General features: G+C 54.9%; 2 protein-coding genes across 4 annotated transcripts in view; one reads left to right on the top strand and one right to left on the bottom strand.

The window, feature by feature from the left end:
• DDB1 (damage specific DNA binding protein 1) overlaps positions 1–3,986 on the bottom strand; it is a 30,021-nt gene extending 26,035 nt beyond the window's left edge. Inside the window, exons 1-4 of the mRNA XM_043581290.1 lie at positions 3,703–3,986; positions 2,321–2,469; positions 910–1,026; positions 128–349 (exon numbers count right to left, since the gene is read on the bottom strand). Of these exons, the coding sequence (XP_043437225.1) occupies positions 128–349; positions 910–1,026; positions 2,321–2,469; positions 3,703–3,922 (708 nt within the window). The 5' untranslated portion in view covers positions 3,923–3,986. The remainder of the gene's footprint in view (positions 1–127; positions 350–909; positions 1,027–2,320; positions 2,470–3,702) is intronic.
• A 10-nt stretch (positions 3,987–3,996) lies between these two features.
• TKFC (triokinase and FMN cyclase) lies at positions 3,997–17,286 on the top strand. Of its 3 annotated transcripts, none has more exons than XM_043581294.1 (18): positions 3,997–4,091; positions 5,473–5,588; positions 8,162–8,351; positions 9,470–9,580; positions 9,655–9,836; positions 10,590–10,668; positions 10,999–11,088; positions 11,838–11,872; positions 11,953–12,037; positions 12,129–12,218; positions 12,750–12,866; positions 13,184–13,303; positions 13,444–13,581; positions 15,666–15,772; positions 15,877–15,980; positions 16,118–16,151; positions 16,256–16,345; positions 16,716–17,286. In XM_043581294.1, exons 2-18 carry the CDS (start codon positions 5,586–5,588, stop codon positions 16,875–16,877), a joined length of 1,737 nt encoding a protein of 578 aa, XP_043437229.1. In that variant the 5' UTR covers positions 3,997–4,091; positions 5,473–5,585; the 3' UTR covers positions 16,878–17,286. The 3 variants fall into 3 exon arrangements, with proteins under 3 accessions (XP_043437229.1, XP_043437231.1, XP_043437230.1); XM_043581296.1 differs by having other exon boundaries at positions 4,012–4,114; XM_043581295.1 differs by having other exon boundaries at positions 4,040–4,326.
• Positions 17,287–18,550: the final 1,264 nt, after the last annotated feature.

The following is an 18,550-nucleotide window of genomic DNA, read 5'->3' on the forward strand; positions in this document are numbered from 1 at the left end:
ATTTAAGGACAAATACGTTCAACTCTCTGCCTGCCCTACTGCCAAATCCAGACATTCCAATTGGCGGAAAGCAACTCCCACTGTGCAAAACCACGCCGCTTCCCCCTCTCTCCTCCAGCTCCAGTACCTGGTAGACAAAGCAGATGGTAGGTGCTTGGCAACCATATAAGAACTTGACGTCGATGACATGCAACTCCTCGAGGCGGATGTTAAAGGCCTTGAGCTCTTTATTGTCCCGGTCTAGCGGAATAACCTTGAAAAGGCCATCATAGAGTCGCAGGCCAATCATGCGGCACTCGGGGTCAATAATGCCAATGATGCCAGTCTCTGAGGGGCGGCCAATACGGTCCTAAGAAGTAAAACTGGGGTCAGGAGGGGCGCCTGGGTGGCTCAGTCGGTTAAGCCTCTGACTTCCGCTCAGGTCACGATCTCACAATTCGTGGGTTCGAGCCCCGTGTCGGGCTCTGGGCTGACAGCTCAGAGCCTGGAGCCTGCTTCAGATCCTGCACCTCCCTCTCTCTCTGCCCCTCCCCTGCTCACGCTCTCTCTCTCAAAAAAATAAAATTAAAAAAACTGAGGTTAGGGAAGAACCTCAACACTCAGGGTAACAGAGGATACCAGGCACCTCCTCCCCAAGGTGACTTTAGGGGTAGCCGTAAAACCAGCGGCGTCTACTGGCCATGCCAGCGAGCCCACGTCAGTGCGTGCCTTTTCGCAGAACACTGAATCTCAATGAATCAGTACCCTGTCCCTTGGACTCTTCCTTTCTTCATAGAAGCTCAAACCCTTAGGATGTTCTCTTTGTTTCTCTGATCACAGAGAGAGCTGCCCCCAGCAGCTCAATTTTCTCCATCAAATCATGACAGCTCTACCCAAAAAACCCTCATCAGCCTAAAGCAGCCACCTCACCTGGACGTTGCCATGGGCTCGTGTTATGATATCAATGCTCTCGCCGCTCTGCTTGTACTCCAGGATGCAGGCATTGTACTTAGCTGTCAGGATAAACAGGAGGTCCTTGCTCTCCCCCTGGAAACCAACATGATACCATTAAAAGAGGTTCTTTAAAAAAAAATTTATTTTTAATTTTTTTTAGTTTATTTTTGACAGAGAGAGAGAGCGAGCGAGACAGTGCGCGAGAGTGAGCATGAGCAGGAAAGGGGCAGAGAGAGACGGAAACGCAGAATCTGAAGCAGACTCCAGGCTCTCAGCACAGAGCCCAAACATGGGGCTCAAACTCATGAACCACAAGATCATAACCTGAGCCAAAGTCGGCCACTTAACCGACTGAGCCACCCAGGCGCCCCTAAAAGAGGTTCCTGTTAAAACAAAAACAGCTGTCCAGCCTTTAAGCCTCTTTCTTCAAGCATGCTAAGTTCTTGAAGAACTTTCTTTTCTCCCTGAAGAGAAAAATCCCAGTGAATAGGTAACACACATCAGGTACACACACCCTAAGGGTGTGTGCAACAGGCCAGAACTAAAGCAGGTAAACATCTGGGCTTCACTTTGATGACTGTACTTGTCTCTGCCCTACCCACAGTAATGTCTTGTCTATTTCCATCTCAAGCTAATCTCTCATTCCATTCAAATTCTCCAAGATGAATGCAATGCCTCCTCTAATCCTCTCCCAACTATTCGAAGAGGGAAAAACATGTGAATAACGATGAGAGCTAAAATGGATCTACAAAGTCTTACTTACTTATTAACAGAGACCCCAAAAGACTGAATATTTTGTTCCAAGGATTACAGTTGAAATTTTGAACCCACTGCTTTCTTGTCAGAGTCAGTTAGGATACAATGAAGCAACACAGATGAAAGCATTTGAGTTACAATGATGACGATAATACTATGATAATTGTTAGTGTAACAGTAAATGCTTGCCATGTAATAGCTCCTATTATTATAACATTTCCTCTTCACAGTAACCCAGGAGATTTCATGTCGTTATCCCCACTCTGCACACAAGCCAATAAGGCTCTGAGGCTCTCAAAGGTTAGGTGACATCCAAAGTTAGAATCAATAAGGAATAAAACCAGGATGGCCCTCATCAAGAGCCTACTCTCTGAATCAGTATGGTGACCCACATTTCAAACCACTGTAGTCTCCCCTTCTAGAGAAGTCAACCTGACTTTTTTCCTAGTGACCCTGTTCTATATCTAGGAAGCTTGTTCAATAATATAAATTGAAACGTGCCATCCAAAAAAAAGAGAGAGAGAGAGAGAGAGAGAGACTTCTCTCCTAAACCCCATTCCACCCATCCCAAGCCAAAGTGAAACCATCCACACGACAGTTCTTGTTGCTGGGCCCAACCCAGAGCACTTACCTTGGGCCTGAAAAGCTCCATGACAGCAATCTTCCCATACATGCCCACCTCTTTGACGGGCCGAAGCCCCTCAGCAGTGACCACATAGATCTCTAATCTCGTGTTTTTGGCAATCAACAGGTTCAGGTCTTCGGCTGATGTAAAGTGTCCTGAAAGGAACAGATCCTCTCTAACTTTTGACTCCGGAGCAGTATCTAAATAATCCTATCACTTGTCCTTAAGTACCCCCAGCATTCACATTTATTTCAGAGTTCTCTGGCTCCCTCCATTCACTTCCTTCTTGCCAAATCCAGCACCTCAGAGAGTCTCACTTCATACATTCAAGAGAGCTACTTCCCTAATCAGACTAAGAAAACTGGCCTGGGCCTAAGAGCAGCATGTCCTTCAACTGACAATGACTGTGAAAACCTTTCAGATGGCTCTGTGCCCTCAAATTTTACTTTTCCTACTGCAGTGGCAGACTTATCTTCTCGGTAAAGGATGCTGGAGAAAGCGTTCACCTGCATTCAGTCCTTACCTACATTCTCACAAAATCTTGACCAAACAGACCGGATGGAATGCAAATTCTCAGAGCTTTATATCAAGACACTGTTTTGTCCACACCTCTTGCCTTCCCAGCAGTCGACCAAATAACCCCCCCCCCCCTCCACACTCCCTCACAGCTTCCAACTCTCCCAACAACAAGAGTTTTGTTTTGGAATCGTGATTAGGATGTACACAAACATACAACTTTGAGGCCTTCATATTCTGCTGTGAACGTGGTTCAAGACGATTACTCCCAGGGTTCTGGACATCTGTGTCCTTTGTGATCCTTGTCTAGTCAACAAGGCAAACCCAACACAGGGCCGGGCCATCCGAACCCTCGGCTCTAGCAGCTCCCTCGAGTAAACAACAGCCCCAGGCAGAGAAGACTCCTCTCCTTCGGGTGAGAGCGTACATTCCTCACATCCTTCCACCTCCTGCACCTTCCAGGCTCTCCCACTGGAAAATTCTGACCCTAAGAAAGTCGCCATCGCCACCGCCCCTTCCCCTGACCACACGAGGCCAATCTCGCCCCCCCCCCCCCGCCCCCGGCAACACCGTACAATCCACTCACACTTCGCTCTCTGTCCCGGTGGGGCCCGTCCCTGTCCCCGAGGCCAAGTGACCTCCCAGGACGAAAAGGGGACCCCCAAGCGCAGTTTTTACTCCCCAAAAGGCGCGTGCTTCTTTTAAGGACACCTTCTTTAAAGCCGTGGGCTGGCGGAGCTCGGTCGGCCGCCAGCACCTTCCATTCCCGGGACTCGGTCCCGCCCGGCCGCCCCAGGGGCCGCGGGCCTCCCTAGGCCTCGGTGCCCCCCCAGCTCCCTCCCTCGCGGGGTCCCCTGCCCCGGCAGCCTCACCGGTCACGCAGCCGTTCACGGCGGTGGGCTTCTGTGCCGTTACCACGTAGTTGTACGACATGTCGAGGTCTGGGGCGGCCCGTCGGCACTCGAGCGCAACGATAGAGAAATGGACACAGGCGAAGAGACAGGGGCCCCCACCAACGCGCGGCGAACTCCAATGCCGCTGCCTCCGCCCCAGAGACACGTTGCAGGCCAGAGCGGCCGGGGCGCGGGGCATCACGGGACGGCCTCACCTGGCCTCTTGGAGGACTCACGGCGCCCTAGGCGGCCAACCAAAAGAGGCCCCGCCCCTAGAGGCCCCGCCCCGTCTCTTACCGCCGGAGCCCGGAGTACCCGGATGAGGGCGAGCTGTCGGGGGTCCTTAGGAAGCGGCTGCGGTTTTGGAGGTGGCTGCTGCGGGCGTGAGCGGGTGGGGGCCCCTTCCTCCGCCCTCGGAACCGACCCGCTGCCCTCATCCCCCGTCCGCGTCTTTCGCCCAACCGAAGACCCCCGTCCTCTCCCTCTTCCATTGCTCGGAGAGTTCTCGGGGCTGATCTCCCTTTTGGAACCGGAAGTACTGCAGAGGTCTAAGAGGGTCAGGGAGGGGACAGCGATTTGTGTACCTCCCAGACTGGAACCAAGGTCTGGACCTCTCTCTCCTTAGCACCCCCAGTTCCTCCAAACTCAGCCGGTACCCTCACCTGGCCCTAGGATGATCGATCACTCTGCCTTACCCCGAGGACACCAGGAGCCTCACCTTTCCTCTTTTAAACTGTGTTTTATTTTTCAGATATGGGAGGGCCCGCTAGGCCACTTGCCCTCATTATTAGTGCCCCCGTTGCTGTAGAAATTCTGACCTCAAACACAAAACCGGAATTTCCCCGGGTGAGACCCTTAATGGCCCAGGAAAGCAGTCAGTCCTGCAATTTCCAGGCCACTCCACCTCAGAGAGGCTTTGCAAGGAAGGAGGAGGAGGAGGACCACGTGGCTTGGAGCACCTACAGCATGCCACAGAGAAAGCAACCCCCATTTTACAGATGAGGAAGCTGAGGCTCAGGGGAATTGGTTTACCTGAGATCGCCCCAGTAAGTCGGGCAGAGCTAGGTGGGGACCCTGGGTGCAGATTCTTTCTATTGCATATGCAGAGTGAGCACGAGACCTTGGATGACTCCAAGATACCTCTGAACAAGGCTGCACTGAGAGAAGCTAAAATGTCATTGCTGTTTACCTACGTAAACAAGGACTCTGCCTGACTTAGGAAGCACTGAATAGCCAGTAAAAAGAACACCGGCTTTGTAGAAAAATTAGGCCTGAGTTTGAGTCCTGAGTCTTACCGGTATGACCTTGGACAAGTCATTAGAGCTCTCTGCCTGTTTCCCAGAAGTAAAATGGGGTCACAGACTCAGCTGCTCCCTTCCTGGTGTGGTGCCAAGACCAACTGCATGAAGATCTTTATAAATGAATTCACTGCATGCAATGCCCATATAGGAGTTGAAGTTACTCCGTGGGTAAACGCCCCTTGGTGATGAGGTGGGTGCTGTTCTTGGGCATAAAAGCAGCCCTGTGCCCAGCATGGATCAGTCTGTCTTCTGGCAGCCAAGTGCAGGTGTGAACCTTGGTCAGCCCCATGCTCTTCTCCATTCGCAGCCCACGTACTAGAGTTTGGACTTGGATCAAAGTCTGGGCCAGCTCCCTCATTACTAGGGCCCTGGGTGCGTGATTGTGCCAGCAGGGTGCCAGTAGGCTGCCAGTGCCTCCAGCGGCTCATACTGTTACCCTTTCCTACAGGTGCTCCTACGAGCTTTGCTGTGCTTAGACCCAGGTAGTACCCACGGGATCGCCCAGCCTCTGGCAGCTCAACGTGAAGGCGTGAACTCAGCTTGCTTCAGAGCCTCCCCACCATGGTGAGTCCCATGAGGGCCAGGGCAGAGGAAGGATACCGTGGCCTTAGAGCAGCGGGGGTGCCAGCCCTAGGCATGCTGGAGTTCCTTACACCCTGACAAAAAGATGCTGCTGCCTCCTGAGGTTCACAGAAGTTATGAGAGGAGAGGGGGTCATCCTCCCTCTCAGGGCCGGATCTCTGCTTCCGTCCATTTCCCAGCTGGTCCCACCCGGGCCCGGGGCTGCAGCCTCTCAGTCCCTCCAAGGCCCATCTGCCCCTGGTCTCGGTCATACGTTTAGATTACAACATTCCTAGGTGCCTATTCTGTAATAGACACTGTAGCAGTCACAGGAGGAGTCACGAAGGGTCTGGTGCCTGTTCCTGAACCTGAGGCAAGTGTGGGCTGGTCCCAGAGGTGTTCCTTACACCCTGTGGGTGGTACACCTCTGGTACACTGTGGGTGGCCCAGCATGCCCCTGGGCCTTACTCCAGGTCCACTCTAGAACTAGATCTGAACCAAAGCAGGCCTTGGAGAGACGTGGGTTCACATTTCAGCCTGTCACCAACCAGCTGTGTGACCTTCTTATAAAAGACTTGATCTCTCTGAGGCTGGTTTTTGTTTTCCTCACCTGCGGTGCAAGGCATATTAGGGCCCACCTCCAAGTGGCCATGAGGTGTTAATCAGACCCGAATCCGGGAGTCCTCACTCAGTGCCTAATCAACTTCCTTTACTTTTACTTTTCTAACCTCTCAGGCCACTGGGAACCAGGGTTGGCATGGTTGCCCGAGCCCTCCCTTCTGCCTCTGGTTGCAAATCCCAGGCAAGACTGACTGTCAGGAATGGCAGGGGGACAGATTCTTGGAGGCTGGTGGCTCTGGAGGCTGGGCTTGAAGTTGAGACCAACTCAGAATTTCTTTGCGTATTCCAGTCCCCAGAGGGCTCTGAGAGCCACAAGCCCATGCCCTTACTAGGGCAAGACTTCTGTCACTCTCCGCCTCCCTTCAGCCCCTCGGGAAAGCAGCATGATAAGGCTAAAATGGGACTATCTTTGGAGCCAAGCAGACCTGGACACTCACTGGCTGTGTGACCCTGGGCAAAGTCACTAAACTATGCCTCGGTTTCCTCTTCCAGGCTAATCTTTCCTGCATAGTGTGGTTGGGAATATTAAATGAAGCATGCCCAGAAGCACTTAGACCCAGACCTCGCTCTCAGTCACTACTTGGGAACAGAGCCAGTCTTATTATTCTGCTTGCTTCCTGCTGACCTGGGCTGCTCTCCTAATCCCAGAGCAGGTGGCTCGGCTTTGGCCCCTGCCAGAGTTTGCACAAAGGAACTGGATGCCCGTAGGTTTAGGGAAGGAGCCTCAGGGAGATGCATCTTGACAGGACCTGGCTCAAAGTCGCCCTGGGCCACCAGGCGGCGCTGGGATCCTGCCCTCTGGGTCCGTATTAGGCTCTAGTCTCTCTTTGGGACAAAGGCAGAACCCGCACCCTAGTCTGCAAACCTTGTTCAGCTAGCAAGGGAGAAAAAGGCAGTAGCTGCCTTTTATTCAGTTCTGACCCTACAGCAGGTATATACTCTAGTTTATTAAGTCCCCAATTTGCCAAGGAAGACAGAGGTCAGAACAGTGAGGTGTCTTCCCTGAGCCTTCACAGCTGCAGACGTGGGCTTTGAGCCTAAGCGCTCGTGACTGCAGAACCCAAATTCTCTTCCACTCCAGTCCTCGCTCTGGCCGCCTCTGCCTGCACCCTGTGTCAGCTCGGCTCTCCCCTCAGGCAAGCTGCCCCAGACCCTCCAAGCGAGGTGTCCCACGGCCAGGTCCCACCTTCTACTTGTGAGGACCTTCCCACCTCTTCCTGACAGTCACTGGTTGCTCAGGTCATTCTAACTTGCTTCCTGGCCCGGCCACCGTATGCTTTCACACCTCCAGACCCTGGCGTGGACTCTCCCCCCTCCGCGACCTGGAATATCCTTATCCTTTTTCCCTACCCCGGGCCTCTCGTGCCCTTTCCCTTCCTAACTCCTACCTGTCCTCACAAAGATTCTCGGGATCCACCGAGGACACGGTGCATTCCTCTCGTGCTGCACTTCCCACAGCACGTGGAAATGATCTCTCTGCACTTCCATCAAGGGCAGGACCAGCGTTCTGTTAACTCTTTGCGCGCAGTGCCTAGCACCGGGCACACCAAGAGGCTCAGGAAATGTTTGTCCTGCACCAGAGGCCCGGCGGGAACAGGGTGCCTCCTCCAGGCACAGGAGCCTCGGTCTAGGGCTTCTCCTCCTTAAAAGAAGACTGTTGGGCCCTAATGTTATTGCATTCGTTAATACTCAGGATTCTAGGTCCCCTCTTTTATTTCTGCTGAAGCCATTCTCCCAGCCAAATTTGACCCATAGTCCAAAGCGCTTCATAAATTTTGCCCTGAATAAATGATCCCAAATTAAGAGAACTCCCAGAAGCAGCCACCTAAGAAAGGCATGCCCAGTTCGAGGAACTGCTGGGCCTTTGGGGTCTCCCTACGGTTAAGGGGTCCTAGCCGCAGCAGCGTGTCCCTGCCAACCACACCTGGAGCCTCCTCCCTGCTCTTCTCTCGCAGACATCCAAGAAGCTGGTGAACACGGTGGCAGGCTGTGCCGACGATGCCCTTGCTGGCCTGGTGGCCTGCAACCCCAACCTGCATCTCTTGCAGGGCCACCGTGTGGCCCTCCGTTCTGACCTGGACAGCCTCAAGGGCCGCGTGGCACTGCTGTCAGGTGGGGGCTCCGGCCACGAGCCTGCCCATGCCGGTGAGTAGTCTGGGCAGAGTGCACGGGCTCCTGGGAGATCCTCGGGGCTCCTGGGTGTGGAGGACAAAGCCCCGGTCGGGTCCCGGTTCCTCCTCTCCCAGTCCCTCAGGCTGAGATCTGGGGCCAGTCGTGGCCTTTCTCTGGGCCTCGGTCTCTGTGTCTCTGAAGCACAAGGTTGGACCAGATGACCTCTGAGGCCCTTCCAGCTCTGCGAGTTAGTGATTCTGTGAATCCTGGCCTTCCAGGCCCACGTGACCCTTCCCCTCCTCCATGAAGCCTTCCTGACTTTTCCAGCCTAGAACCGTATACTTTTTCTGAATTCCCACCCTGCATTTTCGCATATAACGTGGACAGTCCTAGGTTGTTTCCTGTTCAGTGCCAGACATGGGAGTTTTCATTGAGCAATCCTGGGGGGCAGGGACCGGGCTTTGTATCGTCTGTACCTTTCCTGTCTCCCTTGGCAAAGCCATCCATCCACTGAGCGCTATTCACGAGAACCTGTTGTTGCCTGGTACTGCTTTGGGCGCTAGGCATGCACCAGTGAGTCAGAAAGATAAGGTACCTGCCCTCACAGAGCTTCTGTTCTCCTTTGGAGATGCGGTAACCAGGTAAACACGCAGTGAAAGAGCATTCCAGGGGCATCTGGGTGGCTCGGTCAGTTAAGCATCCGACTTCGGCTCAGGTCGTGATCTCACCATTTGTGGGTTCGAACCCTACATTGGGCTCTGTGCTGTCAGTACAAACCCGCTTCGGATCCTCTGTCCCCCACCTCTACTGCCTCTCTGCTGCTGGTTCTCTCTCCCTCTCTCCAAATAAGTAAACTTTTTTTTTTTTTAAAGAAGAGTGTTCCAGAGCGTGTAAGTCAAGTAGCAGAGACAGGAGAGCAGGGTAAAGGAACAGGGAGTCACTGGGGATGGGGCAGGGACTTGCCTCCGTTGGGAGTTCAGGGAAGGCCCTCCGAGGAGACAGCCCCTGAGGAAAGGTCTGTGGAGGGTGACCCAGGTGTTCTTTCAGCACTGAGCACACAGTAGGCCTTGCCAAACCGTGAAGCCCAGGAGCACGGGAAACCCTGGGGACTGCAGGCCCAGGTCCCCAGTGAGCACCCGCTCTGTCTCCAGGTTTCGTAGGGAAGGGGATGCTGACAGGGGTCATCGCAGGAGCCGTGTTCACCTCCCCGGCGGTGGGCAGCATCCTGGCAGCCATCAGGGCAGTGGCCCAGGCAGGCACAGGTAAGCCTGGCGTGCAGGAGGGGCTGCTGCGGGGAGGCCAGGCACTGAGGGGGCCCTGCCGGCTGCCTCTGCAGTGGGGACCCTCCTCATCGTGAAGAACTACACTGGGGATCGGCTCAACTTCGGCCTGGCCCGGGAGCAGGCCCGGGCTGAGGGCATCCCCGTGGAGATGGTGGTCATCGGGGATGACAGCGCCTTCACCGTCCTGAAGAAGGCAGGCAGGCGGGGACTCTGCGGCACAGTGCTCATACACAAGGTGAGATTTCCCACCCGGGACACTGGCTGGCCGGCACCCCCCACCCCCAGCCTGCTCTTTCCAGCCAGCCCACCTCCCAAGAAGCCACTCCTTCCCCAGTGCGCCCTGATCCAGGAAGCCCCTTTAACTACCTAAGCAGAGAATAGAAGCATTCTCCCGGACCTTTCCCTCTCCTTCCCCACACCCACCCAGTTGCCCTGTCCTAGTGATCCGACTCCCGAATGCCCCTATGACGCACGTGCCCCAGAGCCCTGCCCTTCCTGTCCCAGCCTTGGTTCAGGCACCCATGTGCTCGTGCCCGGGTGGTGGTCGCTGCTCCTCCCTGGGTTCCCTGCCAGCTTCCTGCCTACCCCTCCAGTATGTTCCCCACTCTGCCCCAGAGGTTTTGAAAATGTGTATCTGACCAGCTTGTTCACCTGCTGAAAGCCCCCCAGGCTTCTGAGAGTCAACCAGGGTTCCTTGGCCAGGCGTCCACTGACTAGCTGTGTGACACTGGACCAATCACCTCCCTTCTTTGGGTCCATTTCTCTGTTTGCAAAGTCTCTTCTGGCTCCCAACACATTGGGGTTCTTGAAGATTCCTGGCAAGTGCACTGTGAACGCAGGAGGGTGCACTCTTCTGCCCTAAATATGGTGGGCCGGGTTGAGGTGACGGTACTGAAATGCCCTCTTCCCAACTAGAAACTCAGCCCCAGCCGGTCGTCTACCCCCAAGTGGTACGGTGACCCCTTCCCCTCATTCTGTGCGGGTGCAGGTGGCAGGTGCCCTGGCTGAGGCAGGTGTAGGGCTGGAGGAAATCACAAATCGGGTGAGCGTGGTTGCCAAGGCCATGGGTGAGTGCTGGCCCAGGGATTTGGGAGGGGCCGGTGGGAGGTTGAGGCTGACCTTGGGACTGACTAGGAGCAGATTCCCTGCAGCTGCATAGGAGGGCTTTCCAGGCTACTCCCCAGGGGCTGAGGGAACGTCTCCTGGGGGAGCTCCAGGGGACAGGTAGCTTGGGTCCCCAAGCTGGGTTTCTCTTCCACCACTGAGGTGAAGAGTCTGGTGGCCTGTGTCAGCCAAGAGGCTGCCGTGGGCAGGGCTCCCGAGGTGTCTCTGCTGCCTGGCCCGATGCCTGGTGCCGAGAGCAGGATCTTTCTCACGCCTTGTCCTCGTTCCCGCAGGAACCCTGGGAGTGAGCTTGTCCTCCTGCAGCGTCCCTGGCTCCAGACCCACCTTTGAGCTCTCACCAGACGAGGTGGAGCTAGGCCTGGGTGAGTTTGGGGCCACCCCTGTCCTGGCCGTGCCTGCGCCTGGGTCTCGCCCACGTCTTATGCCCTGGGAGCTTTCCTCCCTGCTCACCTGGAGCAGGCGCCAAAGTAGTCTTTGTTGTTGGGGTTTTTTTAAGTTTATTTAAGTAATCTCTACACCCAACATGGGGCTTGAACTCACAACCCCAAGATCGAGACTTGCATGCTCTTCCGACAGAGACAGCCGGGCACCCGGGTCTTACTATTTTTATGTGGGCACTTGAGGCCCTTCTGGCCCGGCCTGCCTGGTCTCTTTACCTGCTTTACCGTCCACGCCCAGGGCTCTGGCCATGGGGGCTCTGTGCACCACCCACCTCCTTGTCTTTGTTCACACCACTTCTGGGCCCCTCTACCTCTGCCGGAAATCAGCCCTTCTTTCAAAGGGGGTCAGAGGCCACCCAGCTCCCTTCTTCCTCCCCCAACGCTTCCGAAGTGATAGGCAGAGGCCTCAGGTGGCCTCGCCGTGATTGCCTCTAGTTAGAGCTAACTAAAGTTAAAAGTTAAGTAGTTAGGTTCTAGCTGTCTCCACTACCCAGCCATAAGCTCCCAGAGAGCGGACCGTGTAGCTTTCATTATTCTGTCCATTGCCCCCGACACTCCTCACATACACGGTGCCTAGCCTCGTGCTGAGTACTTAGTAAATCCTTGAGCAAAACATGAGGAGCAAATCCGCAGGCCCCGAGTGGGTCCACGGTGACCAAGTCTATCCACAGGGATCCACGGGGAAGCTGGCGTGCGCCGGATAAAGGTGAGAGGACTCCGTGGCCCAGGCTGGTGTAAGACCAAGGCCTCCCAACGCAGCTCACCCCTGACTCTTCCTTCTGACAGATGGCATCCGCCGACGAGATCGTGACACTCATGCTCGACCACATGACGAACTCCTCCAACGTGTCCCATGTGCCCGTGCAGTCTGGTGAGGGGCTGTCACGCTGCCTCCCAGCCTTTCCTCCCACTCTGGGCAGGGGGCCTGGAGAGTCTCACCTAGGTGTCATGTCTGCCCACAGGCTCCTCAGTGGTGCTGATGGTCAACAACCTGGGTGGCTTGTCATTCCTGGAACTGGGCATCATGGCCGACGCGGCTGTCCGCTCTCTGGGTGAGCCCTGCATCGGAAGGGGACCTCCCCGACCCCTGGAGCTGCTTTCCCTGCAGCCCTTTGAAGCCAGACGTGATAAAAGCAGCCAAGATGGGGTCTTGAGATGGCCCAGAGCAGGGGCGTACAGGCAGACGAGCCCAAGTCAGGCCATCACTCTGCCAGCTGATGACTGGATGCCTTGAGCCTGTCTCCTTGTCAGCTAGGAAGTGGCAACAATAGTACCTGCTTTATAGGGTCGTTACGAGAATCACACGAGATTAAACAAACATAACGCACTTAGCATACAGCTTGGCACCTGCTGAGAACTCAGTAAAGGAGACTTGTAATAACCTCTCTTCCTTATAGAGGGGGTACCTCCAGGGAATGTGGTAATTCGGGGCATCCCTGAGGGAATCTGGCCCTCTCCCTACTAACCTCAGGACCCTAGCTTCCAAAGTCCTTGTTTCTCTCCGTTTCTTTCTCTGACACTCTGAGGACAAGTGCCCACCTTCCTCTCCTTCCCTCATGGACCTCCACACTCTGGTATTGCAGAGGGCCGCGGGGTGAAGATCGCCCGTGCCCTAGTGGGCACCTTCATGTCCGCCCTGGAGATGCCTGGCATTTCTCTCACCCTTCTGCTGGTGGATGAGCCTCTCCTGAAACTGATCGGTGAGACCTGGAAGCTAGGGTCATCCAAGCCTGGCCTCCTTGTGGCCAGGAGGAGCCATGGGGACTTGGGAGACACCCCCTCAGGGACCATGACCTCTGTGGAGAGGCCCTTTGTGGCTTCTCCAGCCTTCAGCTCTCACTTGAGGCGTTGGTAGTAGGATCCTCCCCAGGGACCCTTCACACTTCCCTTGTACACAGCAGGCACTCAGTACTTGCTTGTTGAGATGGAGGGAACCAGGCACAGGTGGGGAGTCCATGTCCCACTTAATCCCTGACCGGCTGACCTGTGTCTACAAGAGTCCTCCTGCTCTTCCTAGATGCTGAAACCACGGCATCAGCCTGGCCCAACGTGGCCAAGGTCTCTGTGACCGGGCGGAAGCGGAGCCGGGCAGCCCCTGCCGAGCCTCTGGAGGTCCCCGATTCCACTGCCACAGGAGGTACTGAGCTGTGCTGTTAGGGAAGTGGCCCAGGGATTTGGCCTGAGCCCCGAGGGGTGTGGGGTAGACAAGGGATCTCCTACCCATGCCTCCCCACACGGGTCAAGTTCAGCCTCTTCCCCGCTGGCCTCCCTCTCCAGGCTTAGCCTCGAGGCAGACGGTGCTTGTGCTGGAACGGGTGTGCGCCACCCTCCTGGGCCTGGAGGAACATCTGAATGCCCTGGATCGAGCTGCCGGCGACGGGGATTGTGGCACCACCCATAGCCGTGCTGCCAGAGGTTGGTGCCAGGGTCCCTCTAGGGTTAAGAGAGGAGCTGGTGTAGAACATTGGTTCTGAGATTTTGGCATTTCACAAACCAGAACAATTTTTTTTTTAATTTTTTTTGGCGTTTATTTATTTTTGAGACCGAGAGAGACAGAGCATGAATGGGGGAGGGTCAGAGAGAGAGGGAGACACAGAATCTGAAACAGGCTCCAGGCTCTGAGCGGTCAGCACAGAGCCCAACGTGGGGCTGAAACTCACAGATCGTGAGATCGTGACCTGAGCTGAAGTCGGACGCTTAACTGACTGAGCCACCCAGGTGCCCCGAACCAGAACAATTTCAAAAGTACTGGGAGTGTTCACATGGGATGGACAACTTTTATTTTTCCCTGAGGTCATTCATAGGACCTGGCATCCCTTTCACCTGTTTTCATAAGAAAAGGTTCTTCTAGGGGCACCTGGATGGTTCAGTCATTTGAGCATCTGACTTCAGCTCAGGTCATGATCTCGCAGTTCGTGAGTTCAAGCCCCGTGTTGGGCTCTGTGCTGACAGCTCAGAACCTGGAGCCTGCTTTAGATTCTGTGTCTCCTTCTCTCTCTGCCCTTCCCTGCCATGCTCTCTCTTTCTCTCTCTTAAACATTAAAAAAATTTTTTAAGGAGCACCTGGGTGGCTCAGTCGGTTGAGCGTCCAACTTCGGCTCAGGTCATGATCTCACAGCTCGTGAGTTCGAGCCCCGCGTCGGGCTCTGATGCTGACAGCTCGGAGCCTGGAGCCTGCTTCGGATTCTGTGTCTCCCTTTCTCTGCCCCTAACCCACTCGCGTTCCATCTGTCTCTCTCAAAAATAAACATTAAAAAATATTTTTTTTAGAAGTTTTTTATAACACTATAAATGTAGAAATGTTGTTATTGTAAAATAAAATATTTTTTTAATAAAATTACGTATGTACATATGTATGTATATACGTAAGCTCTAGGCCCAACATGGGGCTTGAACTCACAGCCCCAGGATCAAGAGTCGCATGTTCTACTGAGCCAGCCCGGTGCCCCAGTGTGTAATCTTTTATAGTGAATAATAACTTTCAGATTCAAGGAAAACTCATATAATTGTCCTTATGTTTCTCAGCTTACCCAGACTAATGAAAGGCTCTTAATTATCCAGCCACCATGGGCTGGATTCCATCAAGAATTAGGCCCACCCCGGGCCTGGCACTGCTCTGCGGCTCTGAATACAATAGTGAGCCAAGCAGATAAAACTCCCTGCCCTCGTGGCTTATGTACGGGTGGGGGAGGCAAATAGCCGACGAGGAGTATCCAGGAAGGAGGACGCAGGGCAAAGGGCCGAGAAGTGAAGCAAGGGCTTGAGGCAGGGAACGCCAGGCCGAGGGTGTCCGGGGCATGCCTCAGCGTCTGGGTGACAGGTGCCAAGGTCCCTGTCAGTCCTGGTTTCCCACCGCTCTGCAGACTGCCCAGAGGGTGTAGAAAAGGAGCTTTGGTGGGGGGCGCCTGGGTGGCTCAGTCGGTTAAGCGGCTGACTTCGGCTCAGGTCATGATCTCACGGTCCGTGAGTTCGGGCCCCGCGTCGGGCTCTGTGCTGACAGCTCAGAGCCTGGAGCCTGTTTCAGATTCTGTGTCTCCCTCTCTCTGACCCTCCCCCGTTCATGCTCTGTCTCTCTCTGTCTCAAAAATAAATAAACATTAAAAAAAAAAAAAAAAAAGGGGGCGCCTGGGTGGCTCAGTCGGTTAAGCGTCTGACTTCGGCTCAGGTCATGATCTCGTGGTCTGAGTTCGAGCCCCGCGTCGGGCTCTGTGCCGACAGCTCAGAGCCTGGAGCCTGTTTCAGATTCTGTGTCTCCCTCTCTCTGACCCTCCCCCATTCATGCTCTGTCTCTCTCTGTCTCAAAAATAAATAAACGTTAAAAAAAATTAAAAAAAAAAAAAAAAAAAAAAAAAAAAAAGGAGCTTTGGGAATCTCTCGAGGTTGGATTCCTCAGCCCCTTCCTGTGGCCATTACTTCAGCCTGGCAGCGAGGCCTGGGTGCTTGGTTGGGGTCCAGGCAGATGGGAGAGTCTGAATTCTTCGATGATTTTCTGTCTGCAGCAATCCAAGGGTGGCTGAAGGAGGGTCCACCCCCTGCCAGCCCTGCCCAGCTACTCTCCAAACTGTCTTTCCTGTTGCTGGAGAAGATGGGAGGCTCCTCTGGGGCGGTGAGTGCCGGCAGCCCCTGGGACCGGAGGGCTGACAGAGGGATCCCCCCGGTTGGCTAAGGCCCAGGCCAGCCCCGTGTGCTCAGCGTTTTGGTCCTTCCCAGCTCTATGGCCTGTTCCTGACTGCGGCGGCCCAGCCACTCAAGGCCAAGACAGACCTGCCAGCCTGGTCTGCTGCCATGGATGCCGGCCTGGAGGCCATGCAGAAGTGAGCCATAGCCCCGGGCCTGAGACCAAGGGTGGGCTGGGGGCAGTGGATGATGTCACCCACTCCCAGCCAGGCCCGATCCCCACTCCTAAAGTGACTCCCTGCAGGGAGTCCCACACATTGTCTTTCCCTGCCAGGTACGGGAAGGCTGCTCCAGGGGACAGGACTATGGTGTGTATACAGCCCAGCCCTTCCCTCTTTTGAGTATAGAAGCCCTGAAGGCCCCACTCTGTGGCAGGGCCTCTCCTTAGTCCCCTTTCCCTCACCTTGTCCAGCTGGATTCCCTGTGGGCAGCAGGACAGGAGCTCCAAGCCTGGAAGAGCCCAGGGGCCAATCTGTTCCATGTTTTGACGAAAGCAGTCCAGGTGAGTGAGGCTGGGACCCAGCCACCCAGGAAGACAGGCTTGGAGCCACTAGGCTCCCATCTCTATGTGACCCTGAACAAGTTAATATCCTTCATGTACCTGTTTCCTCCTCTGAACAGGGAGAGGAGTACCTATCTCAGGGGTACTATGAGGCTAAGAGAGATGTGCAGCCCCAGCACAGTGTCTAGGACATAGCAAACCCTCAGGAGATTCCAATTCTTGCCCTGCCAGACGTATGTGAGAGGTGACCTCTCCACCCTGGTGACAGTACTCAGGGCGTTGATAGGGCTGGGGCAGAGGGGTGCAGGGTCCATGGGAGGAAGGAGGCCTGGTGGCTTGTCTTTGAGCCTGCTCCCATGTTCCCACTCAGAGTGCGGAGACTGCAGCCGAGGCCACCAAGACTATGGAAGCGGGAGCCGGGAGAGCCAGTTACATCAGCTCTGCGCGGCTGGATCAGCCGGACCCTGGGGCAGTGGCCACGGCTGCCATTCTCCGGGCCATCCTGGAGGCCCTGCAGCAGGAGGGTGTGTGAGCGCCTCCTGGGCCTCTGTGCCCCTCTCACCGCGGCTCAGCGGTGGCCACTGGCAGTTCCTCCTGTCTTCCAGCTGTGACCCTCCCTGTCCCCTTGCCCCCAGGGCCTGTCCTGAGTTTGGCAGGGAACCCTCTACCAACCTCCAGAATTCCTACAGAAACTGCAGGCCCAGAGTGGGTCATGTCCCACCTTAGTGCTGCCCTTTCCCTCTTCAGGGAGGTGGAATTCTGGGGTCAGGCTGCTCTGCCCCAGCCACCTCGAGGCCTCAGTGATAGGCATTTTCCTTGGGTGGCAACATGGCCTTTAACTGGCCATGCTAATTTGGTTTTAAGGCTTCCTGTGAAAGGCCTTCCGACCTTGACCCTGAGCCAATGTGAAAAACAAGCAAATAAACCACATGGAAGCAAGAGCTCCGGCTTCTGCTGAGGGAGCTTTTTCCCACCAATACGCCAGGCATTAAGGCCTCAGCCTCTGGTTGAAATGATCATGACCCGGGGTGCCTGGGTGGCTCAGTGGGTTAAGCATCCCAACTTTGGCTCAGGTCATGATCTCAGAGTTCGTGAGTTCGAGCCCTGCGTTGGGCTCTGTGCTCACAGCTCTGAGCCTGGAGCCTACTTCAGAGTGTCTCCTCTCTCTGCCCCTCCCGTGCTCACATTCTGTCTCTTTCTCTCAATAAATAAACATTAAAAAAAAAAAAGAGAGATGATCACGACCCATACCCTACTACCTGACACCCAAAGGTAGGGTCTACGCAGCTGGGCTGGCTCCACTGGGATCCCATTCCCGTTCTCCCTCCAGTACACACACCACACCTCCTAGGTGTGCTTTTCTCAGCACTACGATAACCTTTAGGAACCCAGTGGGCAAACAGGACACCAGAAGAAATCATATTCTTGATTTTATATATAATTTTTTTTGAAATCACCATATTCTAAAGCTCAGTGGTAAGACAGAAGCTGCACCCAAGCCAAACCCCAGGTCCCTAGGGCAATCGCTGATAGCACCTGGGCAAGCAGGAGGGGCTGCTGCGTCCGGTGCCTGGTAGAGACGATACACACACCTGGCCCATGCTCGGTGCAAGGGAGCAGTTAAATAAAGGCACTGGTGTGGACTCAGACACAACTAAATCCCGATTTGGCTTCAAACCGGCTACGTAAACTCAGGCCCACTATTTAGCCTCTTGGAATCTGTAAAATCAGAACAGTACCCGTCTCACAGGGACAAGGACAGGGACTGACATGAACTGAAGGCAAAGCCCCCAGCACAGCCCAGGTGCTCACTCGCTGAGTTCTCGCTGAGTGTCTGCACCCGACTCCTGCCGGGTCATCTGATCCACCAGCAGGAGGTATCTACAGCTGGTCACAGAGGGAAGGGGGCCCTCCATCACTTACTTTACCCAAAGTTGGCCGCAGGCTCCCTCAGTCCCTGGGCTTCTCTATCCAGGGTCCCCTGTCTATCATGAGTCTGCACCTCGGGTCCCTCGTCACTAGGTATGGTTTTCAGTGCCTAGGTGCGCACACCCAGCAGCTGGGAAGGAGACTGGCATAAACACCTGGCCTGTGGATCCCAACTCTACCACTTCCTGGCTCAGTGATCTCAGCTACCAGTGACCAAGTCACTACCCGGTTTCTGAGTTCCAGTTGTAAAAACAGGAAACATTTCCTTCCTTGTGA

This window comes from Prionailurus bengalensis, chromosome D1, assembly GCF_016509475.1.
Source record: "Prionailurus bengalensis isolate Pbe53 chromosome D1, Fcat_Pben_1.1_paternal_pri, whole genome shotgun sequence".
NCBI lineage: Eukaryota > Metazoa > Chordata > Mammalia > Carnivora > Felidae > Prionailurus > Prionailurus bengalensis.